This window comes from Crassostrea angulata, chromosome 7 (assembly GCF_025612915.1).
Source record: "Crassostrea angulata isolate pt1a10 chromosome 7, ASM2561291v2, whole genome shotgun sequence".
NCBI lineage: Eukaryota > Metazoa > Mollusca > Bivalvia > Ostreida > Ostreidae > Magallana > Magallana angulata.
The window spans coordinates 42,682,641-42,702,289 of NC_069117.1; the positions used below are offsets into that span (position 1 = coordinate 42,682,641).

Sequence of the window (19,649 nt, forward strand, 5' to 3'; positions counted from 1 at the left end):
AGTAAATAGAAATTGAAAACAATTAAACACAAGAAACATTCACTATAACAAATAAAGAACACAATTTATTTTTTCGAAATGAATCATATAGATACATGTATATACCTACATATTTCCGTCAGCAATGTCAAACTTTATTTAAATTGAATAAACTCGAGAAAATGCCGAGCATCGCAACAAAACCTATCGCATTAATCTACCATTACGCAAAAGATAATGCCGATCGAATTACCGGTAGAATGAATTGTATTTCATTATTTTTTGATACATCAGATTTTGCTTAATTTGCGCAGGTAAACAGTTAACTGTTTGATTTACCAAAGTCTCTGTTTGATTTGATACGTAAAAATCACGAAATAATACAGACGATTGTTCCCAGGTTACAAGCAGGAATAACGAAAACGAAACGAAAATCGGAACAAGCTAACACCAACGTCATGTGTGAAAACTGTCAACGCATTGAAATATTTAGCCTCAATTTACTTCACAAAATCGGCAACGATATATTTTGCATGTTTCAAAAATTTCCCTTCATACGCGAACTGTTGCACAACAAGCAAATTCATCATAGTCAGATCGACCCTTTTTCTTATAATGTCATGGCTGCTTTAAACAAAGAACCTCGTTTTAGATGTATGGAATACGAGTCTAGGTAAAATGGGTATGCAAACCCGGGCCGTGGCAAAATAAAAGCCAAGGCAGATCGACAATCGTCAATTCCAAATACGCATTATTTTGCAGCAATATTTACAGCGAATACAAATATACTAGTCCATCAAATATCCTGATATTTTAATGAGATTGGCAGATTAATATCTGCCAATCTTTGTTTTGCCCAGACCAAGTCTTGCCTACCCATTTTACCGGATGCCGGATTACCGGATGCCGAACCCGAAGCTATTAAACTGATTGAAACACCCATTTCCTTTATTATTATTTTCGTAATAACTCAAATTTGACACAGAATTAGCACTTAATTTTTGCAATTTATATTTTCCTTCCCATAAGGATAATTTATGCTAAACTACGTTGAATTGGAATCAGTAGTTCTTGAGAAGAAGATTTTTAAAAATGCACCCCCCTTTTTCTACAGTTTCAAGGTTTTCTCCGCTTTGAATACAGATCGGACTTTTATTTTTGCAATTTATATTCGCCCTCACATAAGGATGCTTTGTGCCAAATTTGGTTGAAATTGGATAAGCGGTTTTAGAGAAGAAGTTCAAAATGTAAAAAGTTTACAGACGGACAGACAGACGGACAGACGGACAGACGGACGGACAGACGGACGACGGACAAAATGTGATCAGAATAGCTCACTTGAGCTTTCAGCTCAGGTGAGCTAAAAATGAAATCTCTAAAAATTAAATAAAAATATAATCATGTTTAAATAATAAAAGTTTTTTAAAAAAACTTTCTAGACGTCCACCATACAATGGCCTCTCAATGATCCACCCTGTTAGTATTTAGAAGTGAAGACTCGATGCGCATTTATCTATAGTTACATTAAAAATAACGATCAATTTATCATCACGCCATTTGAATGATAAAGTATGACAGTGAATAAAAGTTTAAATATTTTATATTTTACTCAATGTAAGTGAAAAACAACGAGTGTTTGTGAGTACCAAGGCCCATGTTAACTGTCCTTGACTCCTTGTACAAACAAAAACCTCAGATTTATAACAGTTTTATTGTTACATGTAAATAACTAGTGACAGTGTGAATAAAATTAATTCACATATAAATACTTAGTATTAGTAAAAAATTTGTCGAAATCATTGTTGCAATAATTTAAAGTTAAATAATACATAATATTTATTGTCCAATTATATAATATCAAAAATGACATACACCTTTTGTACAAATATTTAACAAAAATAGAAATAGCACCAAGTTCACACAATGGCTTGGCTAGCTGCCAGTTGAGCTGCCTTCAGCAAGCTGCTGTAAGGGGTATCCCTACCCTAGGAGAACATGATCTCATGCTCCACGTAATAATACCCAGACTCGGTTTTGGGTACGTTCATTGCACAGAGTTGGATACTTTTCACAACTTGTTGTCCGAAGTAAGCGGTTCGCTTTTCTTGATAATGGGAGGGATCGATTCTGCTCACACCTATAGGAAAAAAAACACCTCCTAGTTATGAATCTGTTAAATTTTATTCAAATCATGTAATGTCTGCCATACATACTAGTTTATGGTATCATCAGTTGTATTATTTTGTAAGCTTTTGTGTTTACATCCACTTAGTATATACATGGATGTAAACACAAATAACAATAGCATGGATATACGGAGTCTAGTATTCGAGTGTGTCAAAGGTCAAATGTTCACCGCATTTTTGCACATTTTCGCTTATCTGAAAAATGAACTGCAACAAAATGCACTTCTATGAAAGCTTGTGGTTATGGAGTTCTTTAAGGTTGTGTTTCCGTTTTGACACCTACGGAATTCTTAATTCATGGAAACACTCAGTGGGCGTTTACGTCAAGAACAAACTATAATTAGAGACAAAAATGCCTAAATGAGATAATAACTTTCATCATTCATTCATATACCGTAGATTCCTTACTTTACGCGTGTAGTTAATTCCTCGTTTCCACCGTTTTGCATCAAATCGCAAGAACATAAAATTGCGAAAGCCGAATTCTCACCATTGTTTCCTTTAGTTAACATTTCTCCGAAAAAAAAATCCAAAAGCGTCATTTTAGAATTCGCGAAACGTGATTTTCGCGATTTTACGCGAATATTAATTCCTCGCGTTTAATTAGGAATCTAAAATATATAAATGTATAACTATGCATGTTCATTGTTGAAAATCCTTTTACATGTTAATGTTTATTAATCATGCAATCATGTATTTTTTCACAGTCCCGTTTATTTATGGAATGAATTCAATAGCTACCCTTTTTAATTTGAGCTATTGGGTAGCTATTTAGTTCATTCTTTATAGATTAATTTGCTACTATAGACTTAAGGAATAAAGAATCATTCTCTGAGTATTACGAGGTGATAATTTCGGTCGGGGCGTGGTCAAATCCAATAAAGCCCAAAGGACTTTATGATAGATTTGATCACACCCCGACCGAAATTATCACCTCATAATATTCTAAGAATGATTCCTCGTAAATTATATTTCTATAATTTTCAGTAATTGTACGATTTATTATGTTAATATGAATAAGCAAACCCCGTTTGTGCCCCAGTTATACGTCATTTGAATTTATTAGACTGCATACAACAAAATTGACACATTACAGGAAAAGATACTCAAAAATTTAAATGTTGTAAAATAAAACCCTAGTCAACTGATTTCTGTACAAAAATCGAACATAACGTTGGGGGAAATAGATACGTTTTTGACATTGGTCTCGCTGTTACAATTTAATACAAATAATTCGTAGAGTATCACAACGACTTGGTAATGTCATTATTCTTCTTCTCATTTAAAATGCGATTTTGTATAACGTACATTAAATTTTCATGTTTCATATAATGAAATTTGTGTCGGTCTTTTTTTTTCTCAATTGCACACTTTCCTTACTTATTGACTGCAACCCGACCAAGCACTTAATCGGTCCGGTCAAGCCAATAATTCGATTTTGAAATCGTCATTTTAAAACAGAAATATTAAAACAGCCATCATTGTTATAATCTTGGTCTACAAAAGCAATATTTAGTTTTACTACCAGACGTACATTATAGTTTATGACAACAATGTACCTAATTTTCGAAGCCTATACAGGTCTTTGGACATTTTGCTGATGGTCACATGGGGCGTATACCTATCGTCTGCAGTAAATACGCCGTCGTTCTCCAGCGATGTTCTAACGCCATCTGTAAGGAATAGTGAATAGAATCAACTGATACTGGTAATATTGACTGATTTGATACGTTACTAAATACAATTTGTACATTCAGCAATGATGCAACATTGGCAGTGGGACGGGACAACTCTATGCTTATTTCACAAATACGTGTATTTTTCTATATTAGTAGACAGACTTATGATTATTGCTTATAAATGAATTTGTTGTATTTTCTGACTAGAAATAGTCATGTATTTTTGAAACTTAGTATAATTTTCATATAGGCTCAAAATGTTATAATTCTATATAGTATACATACTAATATTTGGCCGGTGTTTACATTATGATGGCTGTGTATACTTGTGTACGTATGCACTTGTGAGTTGCATTTCACACAGAAATCACCGATATGATATCTCTAAGTACTTACTGACAAGCGTGTTGAGTTCTTCAAGACCCTGGTTCTCTTCCAGTGACGCATACAGAACTTTATGGTTAAAATGCCCTAATGTAGACACTTTGAGACATGGAGGAACGAAATCCGCCGCCTTCAACTGGCTGTGAAACTTGTCCAAGGCTCTCTTAATCCTAGGATAAATGGAAATAACTTGAGAGAGAGAGAGAGAGAGAGAGAGAGAGAGGAGAGAGAGAGAGAGAGAGAGAGAGAGAGAGAGAGAGACTGAGTTAGTTTGATAATTGGTTAGTTAGTTAGTTACTGTATAATACTAAATCCATCCTCCAGAGAGTAGACACCCAGTGTAAGATGAAGGGTGTCTATCCCGATCATCGCCGTGGATAGGTTCTCTTCCTTCGCTAATATGATCTCCTGAATCTCCCTCACATTTCGTTTGATCTGCAAATATAGTTTCAATAGTTAAGCCATCTTTTAACGATTGCTTATTTGTCCTATCACCCAAATTACTGGTAATGCCACCTAAAAATTGTCTCCTCCTTACACCCTGGCGAAACAGAACTATATTAAGTATCTTAACATAAAATCTGAGCACAATGATATCTTTGATTGAATTCAAATTGTCAGGAGACCAATTTTGTTCAATTTTAAAAGATCAATAAGTACCCTAACATACCGCCACAAAGTTTAAGGAGGCATCTAAAGGATCAACAGATTACTGATCAGGTCTACCTTAAAATTTTGAATATGATACCGGGTATTTTCGGGCATTAACCATAGTTAAGAATAAACGAATAAAAGAATAAAAATACCAATATCTTAGCTTAAAAATCTATCCATTTTTAACCGGGTTTTTCCAAAGGAAAAATCCGGTTATTGAAATGGTAAAATGGCGGGCGGGCGGGCGGCCAGGATGGTGGCTGCAAAAAGTGTGCCCTTTTTTAAACGGATAACTCCTCCATCAATTCCAAGATAGGAAGTTGTTCTTTAGCAGACCAATTGTGTATATATCAAAGGTGTGCATATTGCTGGGATTTTGATTTCTGATTATTTATGAAAAAAATACCAGCTGTTGAACTTAGTCATTTTTGGCAAATTATTGCATATAGGGTACCCCAATGGTACAGATAACTCCTTCTACAGTTTTCAAGATACGAAGTTGTTCTTTTGCAGATTTATTGTACATATATCAGAGGTGTGCATAATCTAGGACTTTGATTTCTGATTATTTATGGAAAAATACAAACGCGCGGCATTCAATTTGACTGCACCGCTTGGTGTGTTAAAGGACCGACGTCATCCAAAAATAGGCATTCAATGCTTAATTAAAATTAAACTAATTTTAAAACACAAGCATTACATCTTTTTTTTTCTCTGTCATATTCTTTCACGTGATAAACCTTTGGGACACGTACTGATACAATGGGTATTTCGAGGTCATTTTTGACAGTAAACAAGTATTGAACCGGAGATTTAAATTTCAAAGTCTGTTTATCTTTGTCACAGTTCTCATTTCCTGTGGATTTCGCTGTACACGCCGCTGGCTGCAGATCGTCAACCTTGGCCTGGAAATTTTTAAACCATTTCACCCGTTTTAAAAACACAAAAGCTGGAAAAAGTTAAAATATAACGACCATCTGCAAATACTAACTAGAGGTACTGTGAGCAAGCTCACAATTGATACCCCCCGCTAAGAAAAAAATCATAATGCATGTATTTTTCCAATTATAGAAAATATTGGATGAATCTATTTCATCGTCCATTTTCCATAAATAACAACTGCTCTATTTTTTTTAAAACTGTTGGTCATAAGCAATATTTGTGTGAAGTAAGAACATTCAATGCTTCTCCATAAGAAAGATAATGACCGAACACGAATTTTGCACTTTTTCTGCCAGTGACCTTGACCTTGCCCAAATGACCTTGGGTCAAGGTCATGACACACCCTTTGGTCATAAGCAATATTTGTGTGAAGTTAGAACATTCAATGCTTCTCCATCAGAAAGATAATGACCGGACACGAATTTTGCACTACTTTTCCCCACGACCTTGATTTGCCCAAATGACCTTGGGTCAAGGTCGTGACACACCCTTAGGTCATAAGCAATCTTTGTGTGAATTAAGAACTTCCAATGTTCCTCCATAAGAAAGATATGGACCGGACACAATTTTTTGTATTTTTTCTGCCAGTGACCTTGACCTTGCCCAAATGACCTTGGGTCAAGGTCATGACACACCCTTAGGTTATAAGCAATCTTTGTGTGAAGTAAGAACTTCCAATAATTCTCCATAAGAAAGATATGGACCGGACACGAATTTTGTATTTTTTCTGCCAGTGACCTTGACCTTGCCCGAATGACCTTGGGTCAAGGTCATGACACACCCTTAGGTTATAAGCAACCTTTGTGTGAATAAAGAACTTCCAATGTTTCTCCATAAGAAAGATATGGACCGGACACAATTGCTCAGACGGACGGACAGACGGACAAGGTGATTCCTACATACCCCCCAAACTTCGTTTGCGGGGGGTATAATTAGGAAAACAACAGCCCAAAGAACCTTTATTATTTTTTTTTAAATGTTTTTTTTTAACATTAAAGAAATCCAAAGATACTTCATTGCATAGAGCTTTACATCGCAATCTTTTACTATTCTTTCTTTTTTGGGGGGGGGGGGGGGGATTTCGTGACCAAAACCCATGTCTACTGCTTCGCCAAATTAGGGGATATATAAATTACAATACAATTGATTACAGACTTTTTATTCCAAAGTTTTAAATTCAAGTATATATGTAAAAAAAAATGATCATGCCCTCTGATGTATTGTCTGAAGAAAAACATAATTTAATGCACACGTTTGCAAAGAGTCAGAACTTCCAACAGGTTATAATTTGCAACATCAAACCTAGCAATTTTGGTATGTAACGTTGTTTTTTTTAATATCTCAGTTGCACCCATCGTCGCGAATTACGACTAATATGTACGGTATTATCCCAGAGTAATGCAGACTGTAGGTCTTGGTTTGAGACGCTTTAGATGAAAATTACAAATGTACGCAACAATGTAATCTTCAAACAGTTGTCTGCGAAATTGAAGAAATGTATTAGACTCCATTTTTCGTTAAAACCGGGATTTCAGTGGGGTACCTTTGCAAACAAAACCAGTAAGGGTGCTTGTCGTGACCTCTATATTAAATCTTTTGTCAACTGCATGACGTCAATGTTCGAAATCCTCGGGCCACCGTACAAGTTAAATATCTGGACTTAAACCGTTTTCATAGCAGCGCATTATATGAAGTATTCAAAAATTTAAAAAAATGTTTACAGTGCTTTCGAACATTGAAATTTTAAGGTCCTGTTACAGTTATGGCCGAAAATAGTCTAGTACTTCATTTAACATCTGGTTTTCCCCCTTTTCACTGTAAATTGAAACGCGTGATTTTCTAATAAAAGAGGCGTTGAACGGAAGTCAACTAGCTAAATACGTTAAACCGTCATTGTTGACCTTCTAATGAAAACTATAAGAATGACAGATGATGGTACCTTACTGCTATAGGAAGAGAGTCGCTTCACTCAAGTAAGATATTAATCACAACAGTTATAAATTATTTAATATAAAAAACTTTTCTCTAAAAATGTACGTATTCATTTAACAAATCACTTATGCTTCATCTAAAGTATACTGTTATTTGTGTCCATGTCTTAATTGCTATGCGTAAAGAAAAATTTGGTTAAGCAATATTCATACATATAGATAAATGTGCTCTGTATGTTTTTAATGTTGCATAGGGGCTATAAAATTGGAGAAAATTACAAAAAGTCCATCCATTTCAAGATTATTATTTTAGATAATTGATCTTTGGGTTTTTTTTCTCTCTGCATAGCATAGGCATAATTCTGCTTATTAGAATATTATTTTAGTAAAGATTTCGAATCTACAAGTAAAATTGTGAAAAACTATGATCTTAAGTAAATTAAAATGATCCACTCTAAAACTTTAGAACACAAAACAATAAATCTGATTGTGAAAAAATAAACTCTTGCAAAATGATTTATCTATATTGATAAACATTCCTTGTTTGTAGACAAAATTAAACAATGAATCTGAGCGTGAATCCCTCGTCAAATAGGCCAGACGAAGAGGTTTCAAGGGTCGGCATCCTGAATACAAGTACTGAATCACTGCAGAAGAAAGAATTCGTCAGCGTACTTCACTCCGAGCTTTTGCCGTCCCTGGTTTATGTCTCTCTTCTTCTGCCCCTCGGAGTAACCGGAAATATCCTAACCTGCTGCGTCTACAACCGGAAATGGGAGAGGAAACGCAAAGTGTCTACTTTATTCATATTGACTCTTGCTTGGGTCGACCTGTTGAACTGTCTGTCTACGATGCCTTTCGAGATTGCGTTGTTGGTGAATATCACATCGTTTGACTACCCAATTCTCTGCAAAATCTCCCGTTGGCTGACATATCATCTGAATTGTTTTTCTACTATGATCCTGCTCGGCATTGCGTTGGACCGATTATTTGGCATCAGATACACGTTTAAAAGATCATTATTTGGAATCACGCGATGTAAAATTTACCTTGCTTTCTCTTTCGTTATTGCTGTTCTAACGACTTGGCCGGCTTTGTTTCTTTTTGGAACATATACCAATGTTCACCATGGTATCCTCTCAAAAACCTGTCTCATAGACGACGATTACATTTTAAACCAAAAATCCATTAAACCTTTCTGGCATGGAATCTACTTAATTGTGTCTACTCTTGTTGTAGACATTGTTTTGATAGTAATTTACTCAATGATTGGTTGTTCCATTCACCAGAGTCGTAGAAATTCCTTTAGATTTCGCCGTAGTGGAAGGTTTGCTTCCTCGATCTCATTTAAAAGGTGTTCAATAGACTCGTGTTGCTGCAATACTAAAAACAATTTCAGCTGTTCTAGCTGTAGAATCAAAGCACAGAACGCACTGACAGACATAGACGAAAATCTCGAAGATGACGTGTTTGTTGATAGTCCCAGAACCCCGAGAGTCCAAAACAAACTACAGTCAAGCAGTTCTTTTAATTCGGGAAGCAATCGTAGTAGTAGCTATTATAGTGACCAAGTAGTACCAGCGAAAATATCACCAACTGAGAAAGGGCAACAATCATTTAGAAACTCGTTCTCGCGAAAAAGAACGACCAGAGCGCCATCTACCGGTTCAAGATTAAGTCAGTGTTCCAGAAGAAAGTTGAGGTTTGAGTCCTTATCCAATGAGAGTATGAGGTTTGGGCCTCGTTCTGGTACAAGGAAGACCCTGGTGATGCTATGTGTTGTGACCGCTGTGTACATACTGACGTTTCTGCCTTATTGCGTCATCGTTATTCTTAGGTACACGTCCCCCGGGTTGTATCTAAGACTCACTAGACCACAGAAGAACATTTATCAGCTGTTTATTAGATCGTACATGCTCAGTATGTCCACGAACTCAATCGTCTATAGTTTTGTGAATAATAATTTCAGACAGGAGTGCTATCTAGTGATTAAATCAGGACTATCTGCATTCAATTCTCGGAAGACTCGTTATTCTGTTAATTCTTGACTTCTTTCTGTCTCCAAATTTTTTTTCATTTTTAGGAAATTTCAGATTCAAAATAAAATATTATTGACTATTATTCATTACGCTTAAATAAGATGCTAGCTTATCTCAATTTTGTTTAACATTGGACACTGGATTATTTCGGTCTTTTTATACATTTGGTATGTTATAGCATGGATTGATTTCCTTATGACGTCATGACGTTGATTGCGTTTGCCAGGTTCAGCAAACAAATTGAACAGCGTGCGTGAATGACCACTTTACTTTAAGTCTGCTCAACTGACCTTATTTTAATTATTCATTTAGGGATAAATTTTTAAAGTAAGATGCAAAAAAAGGAAGGAATAAAAGCAAAATCGGGCTGTCCGGCAACCGATTACAACTGGTATGCTGCTAGAAAGAAGCCACATGTGTCTAGGACACAAGTCCTAGTCACGCGCTACAGTACGGTCAACGGATGACAATTTTTTCAATCAATTCGTCACCGTTTTCATGTATTTCTTGATCCGTTTTAGTTCGACAGATCCAGCAGAGAGTTTAGACACCACCGGACCAAGGTGTCCGCCTATACATTTGAATGCGATTTGTTTGGAACTAATATGGTTTTTCACTGTACTGGATAGCCAGTATACTGTCGTTGTCATCCGTTTATGTCCGTTGAACCCGATTCCCAAAGGGATCATGACCGGCCGTGTAAAGAATACATATTGGCTTTGGAGTACTAGTAACCGGTACACAACCAGTTAGTCTACCGTCTCGTTTCAAAAGTTTCTCATGTGTTGCTCCTTCGTTTATTGAACCAAACTGCTCATAGTTCGTCACTGGAACGAACAGGTTCGTCATTTGACCATCGCTTGAACGGAGCATTTTCAGTATCCCGTTTTATATGGATCTCGAGAACCTCCAAGACCGGTGAGACCGATGGACCTTCGTCAATGTACAATCGAAATTGTTGTCTTTATTTTGGTTAAACGTCTCCATTTATTAGCGTTATCCGGTAAGGTGTGACTATGCCATTGCGTAAGGATGTATTGGTTCAGAGAATATAAGTTTGAGTAGAAAAGATACCGTGGCCATTAACTTTGATATTAGGACGACGTTTTTAGAATATGACAATTGTTTGATGTGTCGCATACGTTGAATAAATCCGTGCATTGCGCTCGATCAGTCTTACAGCCGATTAAAAGGTAAAAATCTGTTTGATGTAATAATGTATATAAGTTCTAACTAGCATTAACCACACAGCACGCCTTTAAGTCAGAATTTCATGAAAATTCAAACCACATACTGCATATAGCACAAACCCTTACCTCATCCTCGGTGATCTGAATAGCTAGGAAGTAATTTGGTGATTCCCGCTTTCTCCGGGCCATCTTCTTTCCACTATCTTCTTGGCTTGTCTTTTTAGTTGGTTTCCCTCTTTTCTTATTTTTTCCTAAACAAACGACTTAAAAATCTGTAACTTAACGTAGATACATGTTGCGGAAACACATTGAGTATGCTTTCGGTTAATTTTATTTAGCGAATTTATTAACAATAATAATATCAACAACTCAGTGTACTATACATGCACAGGCTAGCAATTTTTTTTTACATAGCTTATCAGCAAAATACAGCATTTGGTTGATAACAAATTGCCAACAAATTAGGGATGTTAAAAAAAATAAAAAATTAGATCGAAATGTTAAAAACGTAAAAAAAAAATAAAATGCTCGTTTCTCAATGTTTTATGTCTCTAAACCGGCTTTGCTTCCTCATACCTGAGATTGGGGGCCCGAAGGATGAATAGTAACGGTGTCCCAAAATAGTAAATGTTGTCGAGAATTTGTGTGGGTTCAGAATTCAAAGTTATTCAGTATGTAACAAAATTTGACAACATGTGGGATACTGGTAACTGTGATGTTGTAAATTTTGACATTACGCTGCCCCCCCCCCCTGGTTGACTTCCTTCCTGACGTGGTTTCATATAATATAACAATTAAACTTTAAAGAAATATATCGCATAAGGCACAGGGGCATCGTATCCGCTCTACACTCTATGACATATATATAAATTATTTATATATATGTCATAGAGTGTAGAGCGGATACGATGCACCTGTGCATAAGGTCGAAAATGGTGGTCAAAATGTTATATGGCATTTGATCTTTGATTAGCGTGCCATGCATGGCTCAATGCATCAAATTGGCATAAAGAATTCAGCTGGTTCGATCCAAGTAAGAACTTTTAACCAATAAAATCTTACTAGCTATAGATAGCAATTTTGCTTTCGCATGTTTTCATCATGTTAATGTTTTAAAGCAATCGATTTAAATAAATCTCTAAAAACTTAAAATTAGATTTTGCGATCATAACCAACAGACTGTCATTTTTACTTCTTCTTACTGTGGAATTTAGTTTTTGTACATTTGTACATTTATAACAAAGGTTTGGGAATAAGCGGCATTGTGTGCATGATTGCGTAATTTTAATCACAATTTAATGTAAACATGGAAAGTTATTGTCTGTGAATCATTAAATTTTTCATATCTTTGTAACTTTGTGATCAGTTTTATCCATTTAACCTCACCGTATACATGCCAATTACGATTTCATTATTGATGTACTTTAACTGACTTTGGATAATAATATCAGCATCAAGAATTAATAAACTATGTATTTGAGATCTTGGCAGTTTAGTAAATGCAATACTTGCCGTTTTTAATTATCAATGTTTTTAAAAGGGATAAATGGGGGGGGGGGGGGGGGAGGGGGTCGGGGGGGGGGGGGGGGGTCATCATAAGTTAGAACTTTCCTGCAAAATATACAATTTAATTCAAACGCATTTAGATGTTTAAATATAATTTCCAATAATTTTTTTTTACATACCGGCCCAGTCTGTAAATGCCTCTGTTTGAAATAATTGTCATGCAGTCGTTGAGTTATAAGTGAGTTACAGAGCTGGAAATTTTTACATTTAAATTTTAAGTGAAAATTCCTGTCTTAGTCCTAAAATGAATGAGTTAAACATTATGTACTGTTTATTAATGCTTGAAACAAATTAGAAGATAGACAAACCAGCTTGAAAACGATTTTTTATTGGTATTTTGAACCTACATAAACAAAATCAGGGCACGGTCCTTGTTTACCTGACAAAGACTTGTTAGCTCTGTATATTGCTTAAGTTTATAACTCTAGCACTGACTCTCAATTTTCATTTTATCATTAGAAATGTATTCCTAAAGCATTGTATATAATAAAAACAGAAAAATAGAATTTGACCAAAATCGTGACCTGATAATGCCCCTTAAATGCGGATTAAAGTACATTATAATTAAAATACTTTTCACCGGTTTAGAACTTTCAAATTTTGCAAATTTAACCAATAATCATCGTCGGAAACCCAAGGTTAATTACGCGTCGTTCCTCTCTCCATTACCGGGAACGACGCGTTATCAACCGACGGTTTCCGACGATGACCAAAAAGACGTTAAAAATAATTGGAAAGGTAAAAATGTTAAAATATCCAACGAGATACGAATTCATGACTTACAGATTCGAGGTGAAACCACTGCGCTACGCTGTTATGTGAATTTGTTTGGAAAAGAAACTATTTATAAATTTACAATGTGCACAGGCAATGTGTACACCATGTCACGCTTGATTATACAGTTTAATTTATTGCCTGACGTCAAGACGTCAGGCATATCTAAGGTTTAAAATTAAGTTGCATTCTCCGAAACGACAAGCAATATCATGATATTTCACAAAAAGATTAACCGATGCATGTTTAAGATGTCAGCATTAACATGCACAATTGATGAAAATGTTATATGGCATGTAATAACAACAGCGAGCAAGAGGGACGTTTCACCATGCAGTGCACGTGTGTAATCCTGATTTTAAAATAAATCAGCATTCCTCATCGCAACAACAAGTTGTAACATATTGTCTATTACGATTGGTGTTGGATTATCTTTCTTACAAGAGAGTCATCAGTTTGGATTAAAACAAATATATTTTTATACAGCTGGAATGTTTACTGGAGGAACTAAATCGCCGAAGCGGGGTTTGGCCCGATTTTCGTTCAGTTTGGCGATTTCATTAATATTATAAAGGGATCATAATTTGACTCGCGTGTCTTACTAAATGTACATTACCACATTTAACAATTACTAATCAAGTGTGTTTCTTAATTCGTTAGATTTCTTCCAAAGCATCCGATCCAACGTATAATATACATGTATGTAGCTGTTACAAAACAAATGTTAAACAATTCATCTGACCCCCTTCCCATGGATCTCTGCCAATGGATGAGTTCATTCGTTGCGTGAACGGTAATAGCAGGATTTCGCGCCATAATGTCTCATTCATAGTTTTTGCGCACCGATTAGTTGACGAGTCCGTAATGATCATGCGTCCCCCTCCCCATATTTTTTGGCTGGCACTTTTCTTAACTTTATATGATAAATGGAACTATCATGGATTTGCCCCCCCCCCCCCTCCACTTTTGTATGCAATAAATGAACCTGCAAATAAGGAATTCTAATTGAATTGAAGTTACAGTTAGGGTTTTTTTTCCCACGAATTTGAGAATTCGCCCTTTTTTAATTGCTTGTCAAGATGATTTTGATGAAGCTGCCCACACACATTCATAAACAATACGTGTTTGTATAGCCTTTCATATTTCATATGGTTGGAATTTTTAAAAACAATGTCTTTCAGTTGATTTTGCATCTTGATATAACAAATACAATTTAAAAAAACCCACTATTTACTATACAGCTTTCAAGCTTACATGCTTTTATATGATATGTGAACATTCCTAAAGAAATTGAATTAATAAAATAAATGAATTTCAAGTGATATGTACATGTTCTATAGATCGAAGAAAAGACTGACATTTCGTCTTAAATTGGCACGTTCCGTTTATAAATTTATGATCAGCAGCGAAAATTAAAATTCATTTCTGATAACATAGCCTAATTGGAATATGCATGCTTCCATTGAATAAATTTGATTAGTCAGGCCAGCTTTTTGGAAAGCTATTACTAGTTCGTCGCAACATGGAGCATCTTTGCAAGCCAAGGGTTTACGATCCACTCTGTTCGTTGAAGAGGAGCAGGGTGGATCGTAAACCCTTGGCTTGCGAAGATGAACATCGAGGTGCCCCATGCCACCTTTAGTGGACGCGAAAGCGTGATAGGATGCTGGTAAGTTAAAACAAGAGGCCCATGGGCCACATCGCTCACCTGAGGAACAATAGGTATGATAAAATCAGCTTAATGGAGTCATAATACAAACTATCTGGACAATGTACAATAATACATGTAGATCCTGTATAAATAAAATCCATTTTTCCCCCTTGGAACTCGGATAGCCCTGATTGCTGCCAATATTTACAAGAGCAGACTTTAATCACCGCTCCTGCACATATATAGGGACTCACCGTTACGCAGGCAGGGATGACCGCACACCTACGCAACTCAACAGGTACCAACGTTTACGCAAGCAGGGATGACCGCACACTTGCGCCAAAAGCTCAACCTAACGCAACCAGGGAGTGCCGCACACTTGCGCTAGAAAGGCCTGAACACCAGCAGGGATGACCATACATTAGTGCTCCAACACAACCACTGCCCATACAAGCAGATATGACTGCACACTTGTATTAATGCGATACAGGGCAGGAATGACCGCACTCGTATCGAAGATTAGAAAACACGTAGATTAGATATATTCACACACTCTATCTATCCATACCTGTTCAAGTTTAACCCCAAACAGTCACTCATCACAATGCAATAGACACTGTCCCTATACATGTGCCGGCCTAAAATAATTCATAGTATCTAAAAATTGGAAATCAAAAATAAACAAACTAATCCGGCCTTACCCAAAACTTCTTATGCAGAACAACTTATATACAGTGAATATTTATTATTGTATAAAAATAATCATCACAATAATTGGTTAACAGTGGATGCATTTATTAAAATAATCAAGAATCAATAAATCAAGGGCAATAACTCAATACAGTAATACAAAAAGATTCTAATGAAAAAATAGCTGCCTGCTTCAATTTTATAGTCATATCACATGTTGAGTATTGCAGTTCTCAAAAAGATCCTTTACAATTGTTTATATATGGGATATTTCGCTACATCAAACTCTGAACCTTCTTGTGAGGCCGAAGAATTGTCCTGGAGCCAAAGTTTTAACAATTATAAAGAATCATCTGGCTGATTAGTTTCTGAGAAGAAGATTTTTAAAGATTTACTCTATATATTCCTATGTAAAACTTCGACCCCCCCCCCCCATTGTGCCCCACCCTACCCCCAGGGATCATGATTTTCACAACTTTGAATCTACACTACCTGAGGATGCTTCCACAACAGTTTCACCTTTCCTGCCTGATTAGTTTCTGAGAAGAAGATTTTCAAAGTTTTACTCTATATATTTCTATGTAAAATTTTAACATCCCCCCCCCCCAATGTGGCCTCACCCTACCCCCAGGGATCATGATTTTCACAACTTTGAATCTACACTACCTGAGGATGCTTCAACACAAGTTTCAGCTTTCCTGGCTGATTAGTTTCTGAGCAGATGATTTTTAAAGATTTACTCTATATATTCCTATGTAAAACGTCGACCCCCCCCCCCCATTGGGGCCCCACCCTACCCCGGGGTCATGAATTTCACAACTTTGAATCTACACTACCTGAGGATGCTTCCACACAAGTTTCAGCTTTCCTGGCTGTTTAGTTTCTGAGAAGAAGATTTTTAAAGATTTACTCTATATATTCCTATGTAAAACTTCGACCCCCCATTGTGGCCCCACCCTACCACCGAGGGTCATGAATTTCACAACTTTGAATCTACGCTACCTGAGGATGCTTCCACACAAGTTTCAGCTTTCCTGGCTGTTTAGTTTCTGAGAAGAAGATTTTTAAAGATTTACTCTATATATTCCTATGTAAAACTTCGACCCCCCATTGTGGCCCCACCCTACCCCCGGGGGTCATGAATTTCACAACTTTGAATCTACACTACCTGAGGATGCTTCCACACAAGTTTCAGCTTTCCTGGCTTTCTGGTTCTTGAGAAGAAGATTTTTGAAAATTTCTAAAAAAAATTCATTAATTTCTAATTATCTCCCCTTGAAAACGGGTGTGGCCCTTAATTTCCACAACTTTGAATCCCATTTGCCTAAGGATGATTTGTGCCAAGTTTGGTTGAAATTGGCCAAGTAGTTCTTGAGAAGATGTTGAAAATGTGAAAAGTTTACGGACAGACGGACAGACAGACGACAGACAAAATGTGATCAGAATAGCTCACTTGAGCTTTTAGCTCAGGTGAGCTAAAAAGTAAAGTGCCTTTTCCCATTATTTAGCCTACACCCGTGTTTGACCGGAAAGTAAATGTTACTAAAAACAGATACAGTTACATGTACCTATCGTTTTATGATTTTCCGAAACCTACGGTGTAGGTACTGATTTTATAATGGTGCCTATATAATCAGTGATTTGTTATCAATTCAGGAAACCTGCATCGAAAATGAATACATAGAACTCTGTGTATAAACTTAAGTCATCTGATATTCTGAACCGTGATAACTTCCAGCAAAATGCAATGAATGGTTGTGGATAAGTGGATATAAAGTTGGTGGGTTTTTTTTGTTTGAATATATTTTATTGTTAAGATGGTATATACTATAGGATCGGACATAAATTCTGTAAACTTATAACGCCCTCTCCTGTATAGTATAGAATATAAAAAGTATAAAGTATATTAGGGTCTTTGAAGAGATCTGTTTATACTGGGTGTACTCTTATTCAGAATTAAACAAGAGAATTTGAAACAAAATCCAGCAGATTAGATACGTGTAATCTTGTCATGCTTTAAGTGAAAAAGAAATAAAATACTACTGGATGAAATCGATCAAGCAACCCAAAACCAAAAACACCTATACGCGTTACCACTAGGCCACGCATATACATATAACACTTTCATTGGATGTCTTTTCAATATGTGCGGCTATATACATAATTGTTTTAAAAAGTCACAAATTCAAATGTCTAATTTTCAGTACGAGGACCACGTTAAAACAGAATAATTTCAATGTAAACGTGTAATTACAATACCCGTTGAACATACTTTTAACCGGATTTCTTTGGTTTGAAGTGGTTCAAATAGTCAAATATCAAACTTTTTATTGCATACTAACTATTTTACAATACTTAAAATTTTAATGATGTCATGTACGATTATTAGGACTCTTTTAACATGGCAATTGTGTGATTTGCATTTCTTTGAATATATTTTAACTAAATATTGTATAATATTGAAAACATCTGATGTTTGCAGAAGGGCTATATTGTGGGCGAAATTGTATACGAAGTGCGCTACCTCTTTTGGTTGACCAATAGAAATGCATTGCGAAAGCGTTTAAAAAACAAAAATGAAAAAAAGAAGAAGAAATTTCTATAATCTCTGCGAGATTCGTCGAGATTGAAAATATTTCCCTGACGTCTACAGTCAAAATTGCAGCGTTGATGAATCTTGATTATTTCAAAAGATTTTTTTTTTGCTTAAAACTACTTCCCTGTTAAAATTGAACCTTAAAAATAATTAAATAAAATTTATTTAATTTTATTTTTCAAAGGGATTTGAAAATTAATTTTCATTCAAAAATTAACTGCACTGGGCCTAAAGCAAAAATAAAATTTTACAAAGAGAGAGACAGACAGAATGACAGTGCAAATACAGTATGCCCCTGATATTTTGTGACGTAACAAGAGACAATTGTAAAATTATTATAACGGGATGGTGCAATTAAAGGTTGTAAATGAATTTATATATATAGAGAGAGGGAGGGTAAAATAGCATAATCATGCTGTATTATAAAAATGTACCTCATGATGTGACGATGGTAAATGCTGATAAGCACTCTTTAACGGATGGAAGAGTGTCACTGACTCAATCTGACATCCAATGAACAGTGATGACTAAAGCAAAATAAAAGGAATATCCCCCGTGCATGAAACTTGATTACATATACCTTTACTTAGTTTGCTATGATTTATATATATCATACGACAACCGTGTCAATACGAATTTATCTGCTGTCAAAATATAAGTATGAATTAGAACCATTTTAACAAGAGCTTGGACTTTGGGTAGTTGTGTCAAACAGCAATGTGACGTATGCCTGTCTATTTCATTGTTATAGCCACTCAGTCATGGCTCTTTGAAATCAACAAGATTTGTCTGGCTTTTGAGCTAAGACTATGCAATTGATGCATATTTCGCTTGAAACCGCGTCATTTTTAATTTGTTTTGACGCAAGGAAGAGATGGCTACGCCAAACTGAAAGTCCAAGGTCTTGTTAAAATGGTTCTATCATATGCAAAAGATGTATCTCAGAAGGCAAACAAGTATTTGCAGAAGTATATGTCACAGAGTAGATGTACGCTTTCTCACAAAGTTTTTACATACCTTTTTGCATATTTGTAATTTTCTTTGATTTATCGTCATGAAGACCTTTTGGGAATTGCGAGGATGCATATCTTGTTACTTGATCTGTTAGGTTTGTGCTTAATATTTTCGGTCTCCTAGCACAATATCGCAGATAAAAATTTTTCTTTTCTATGTTCATTTCGACAAAACAAAATCTGCGTGGGTTCTGATGTTGAGATGAGACTTTGCAATTTTGTTTGAGTGATGTCAACATGACAGGCGCAAACACATTAAGGAAAGGGTTAAGAATTTGGCATGACTTCTTCAAAGAATCCATGGGGGTTTGTTGACATCGTCACGCCTGAGTGATCTCTTCGTACAGTACCCAAAACTGTATATTGACCTTCATA

At 35.8% G+C, this 19,649-nt stretch overlaps 2 protein-coding genes across 2 annotated transcripts; one reads left to right on the forward strand and one right to left on the reverse strand.

Annotated features, from left to right (window-relative positions):
- Positions 1-1,671: 1,671 nt before the first annotated feature.
- LOC128155206 (A-kinase anchor protein 7-like) lies at positions 1,672-19,621 on the reverse strand. Its single transcript, XM_052816804.1, has 6 exons — positions 19,279-19,621; positions 11,111-11,235; positions 4,527-4,663; positions 4,241-4,398; positions 3,725-3,838; positions 1,672-2,116 (listed from the first exon to the last, which is right to left on the reverse strand). The coding sequence occupies exons 1-6, from the start codon at positions 19,574-19,576 to the stop codon at positions 1,965-1,967; spliced, it is 984 nt and encodes a 327-aa protein (XP_052672764.1). The 5' UTR covers positions 19,577-19,621; the 3' UTR covers positions 1,672-1,964.
- Positions 6,935-10,024, forward strand: LOC128155205 (uncharacterized). Its single transcript, XM_052816803.1, has 2 exons — positions 6,935-7,797; positions 8,306-10,024. Exon 2 carries the CDS (start codon positions 8,319-8,321, stop codon positions 9,801-9,803), a length of 1,485 nt encoding a protein of 494 aa, XP_052672763.1. The 5' UTR covers positions 6,935-7,797; positions 8,306-8,318; the 3' UTR covers positions 9,804-10,024.
- Positions 19,622-19,649: the final 28 nt, after the last annotated feature.

Excerpts from the sequence above, each read along its gene's own strand:
- LOC128155206 (XM_052816804.1), bottom strand. The coding sequence starts at position 19,576 with ATGGATTCTTTGAAGAAGTCATGCCAAATTCTTAACCCTTTCCTTAAT. Across the intron at positions 3,839-4,240 it reads AGAACTCAACACGCTTGTCA|ATGGCGTTAGAACATCGCTG; the intron begins GTAAGTACTTAG and ends TATTCCTTACAG. Across the intron at positions 2,117-3,724 it reads GTATAGGCTTCGAAAATTAG|GTGTGAGCAGAATCGATCCC; the intron begins GTACATTGTTGT and ends TTTTTCCTATAG.
- LOC128155205 (XM_052816803.1), top strand. The coding sequence starts at position 8,319 with ATGAATCTGAGCGTGAATCCCTCGTCAAATAGGCCAGACGAAGAGGTT.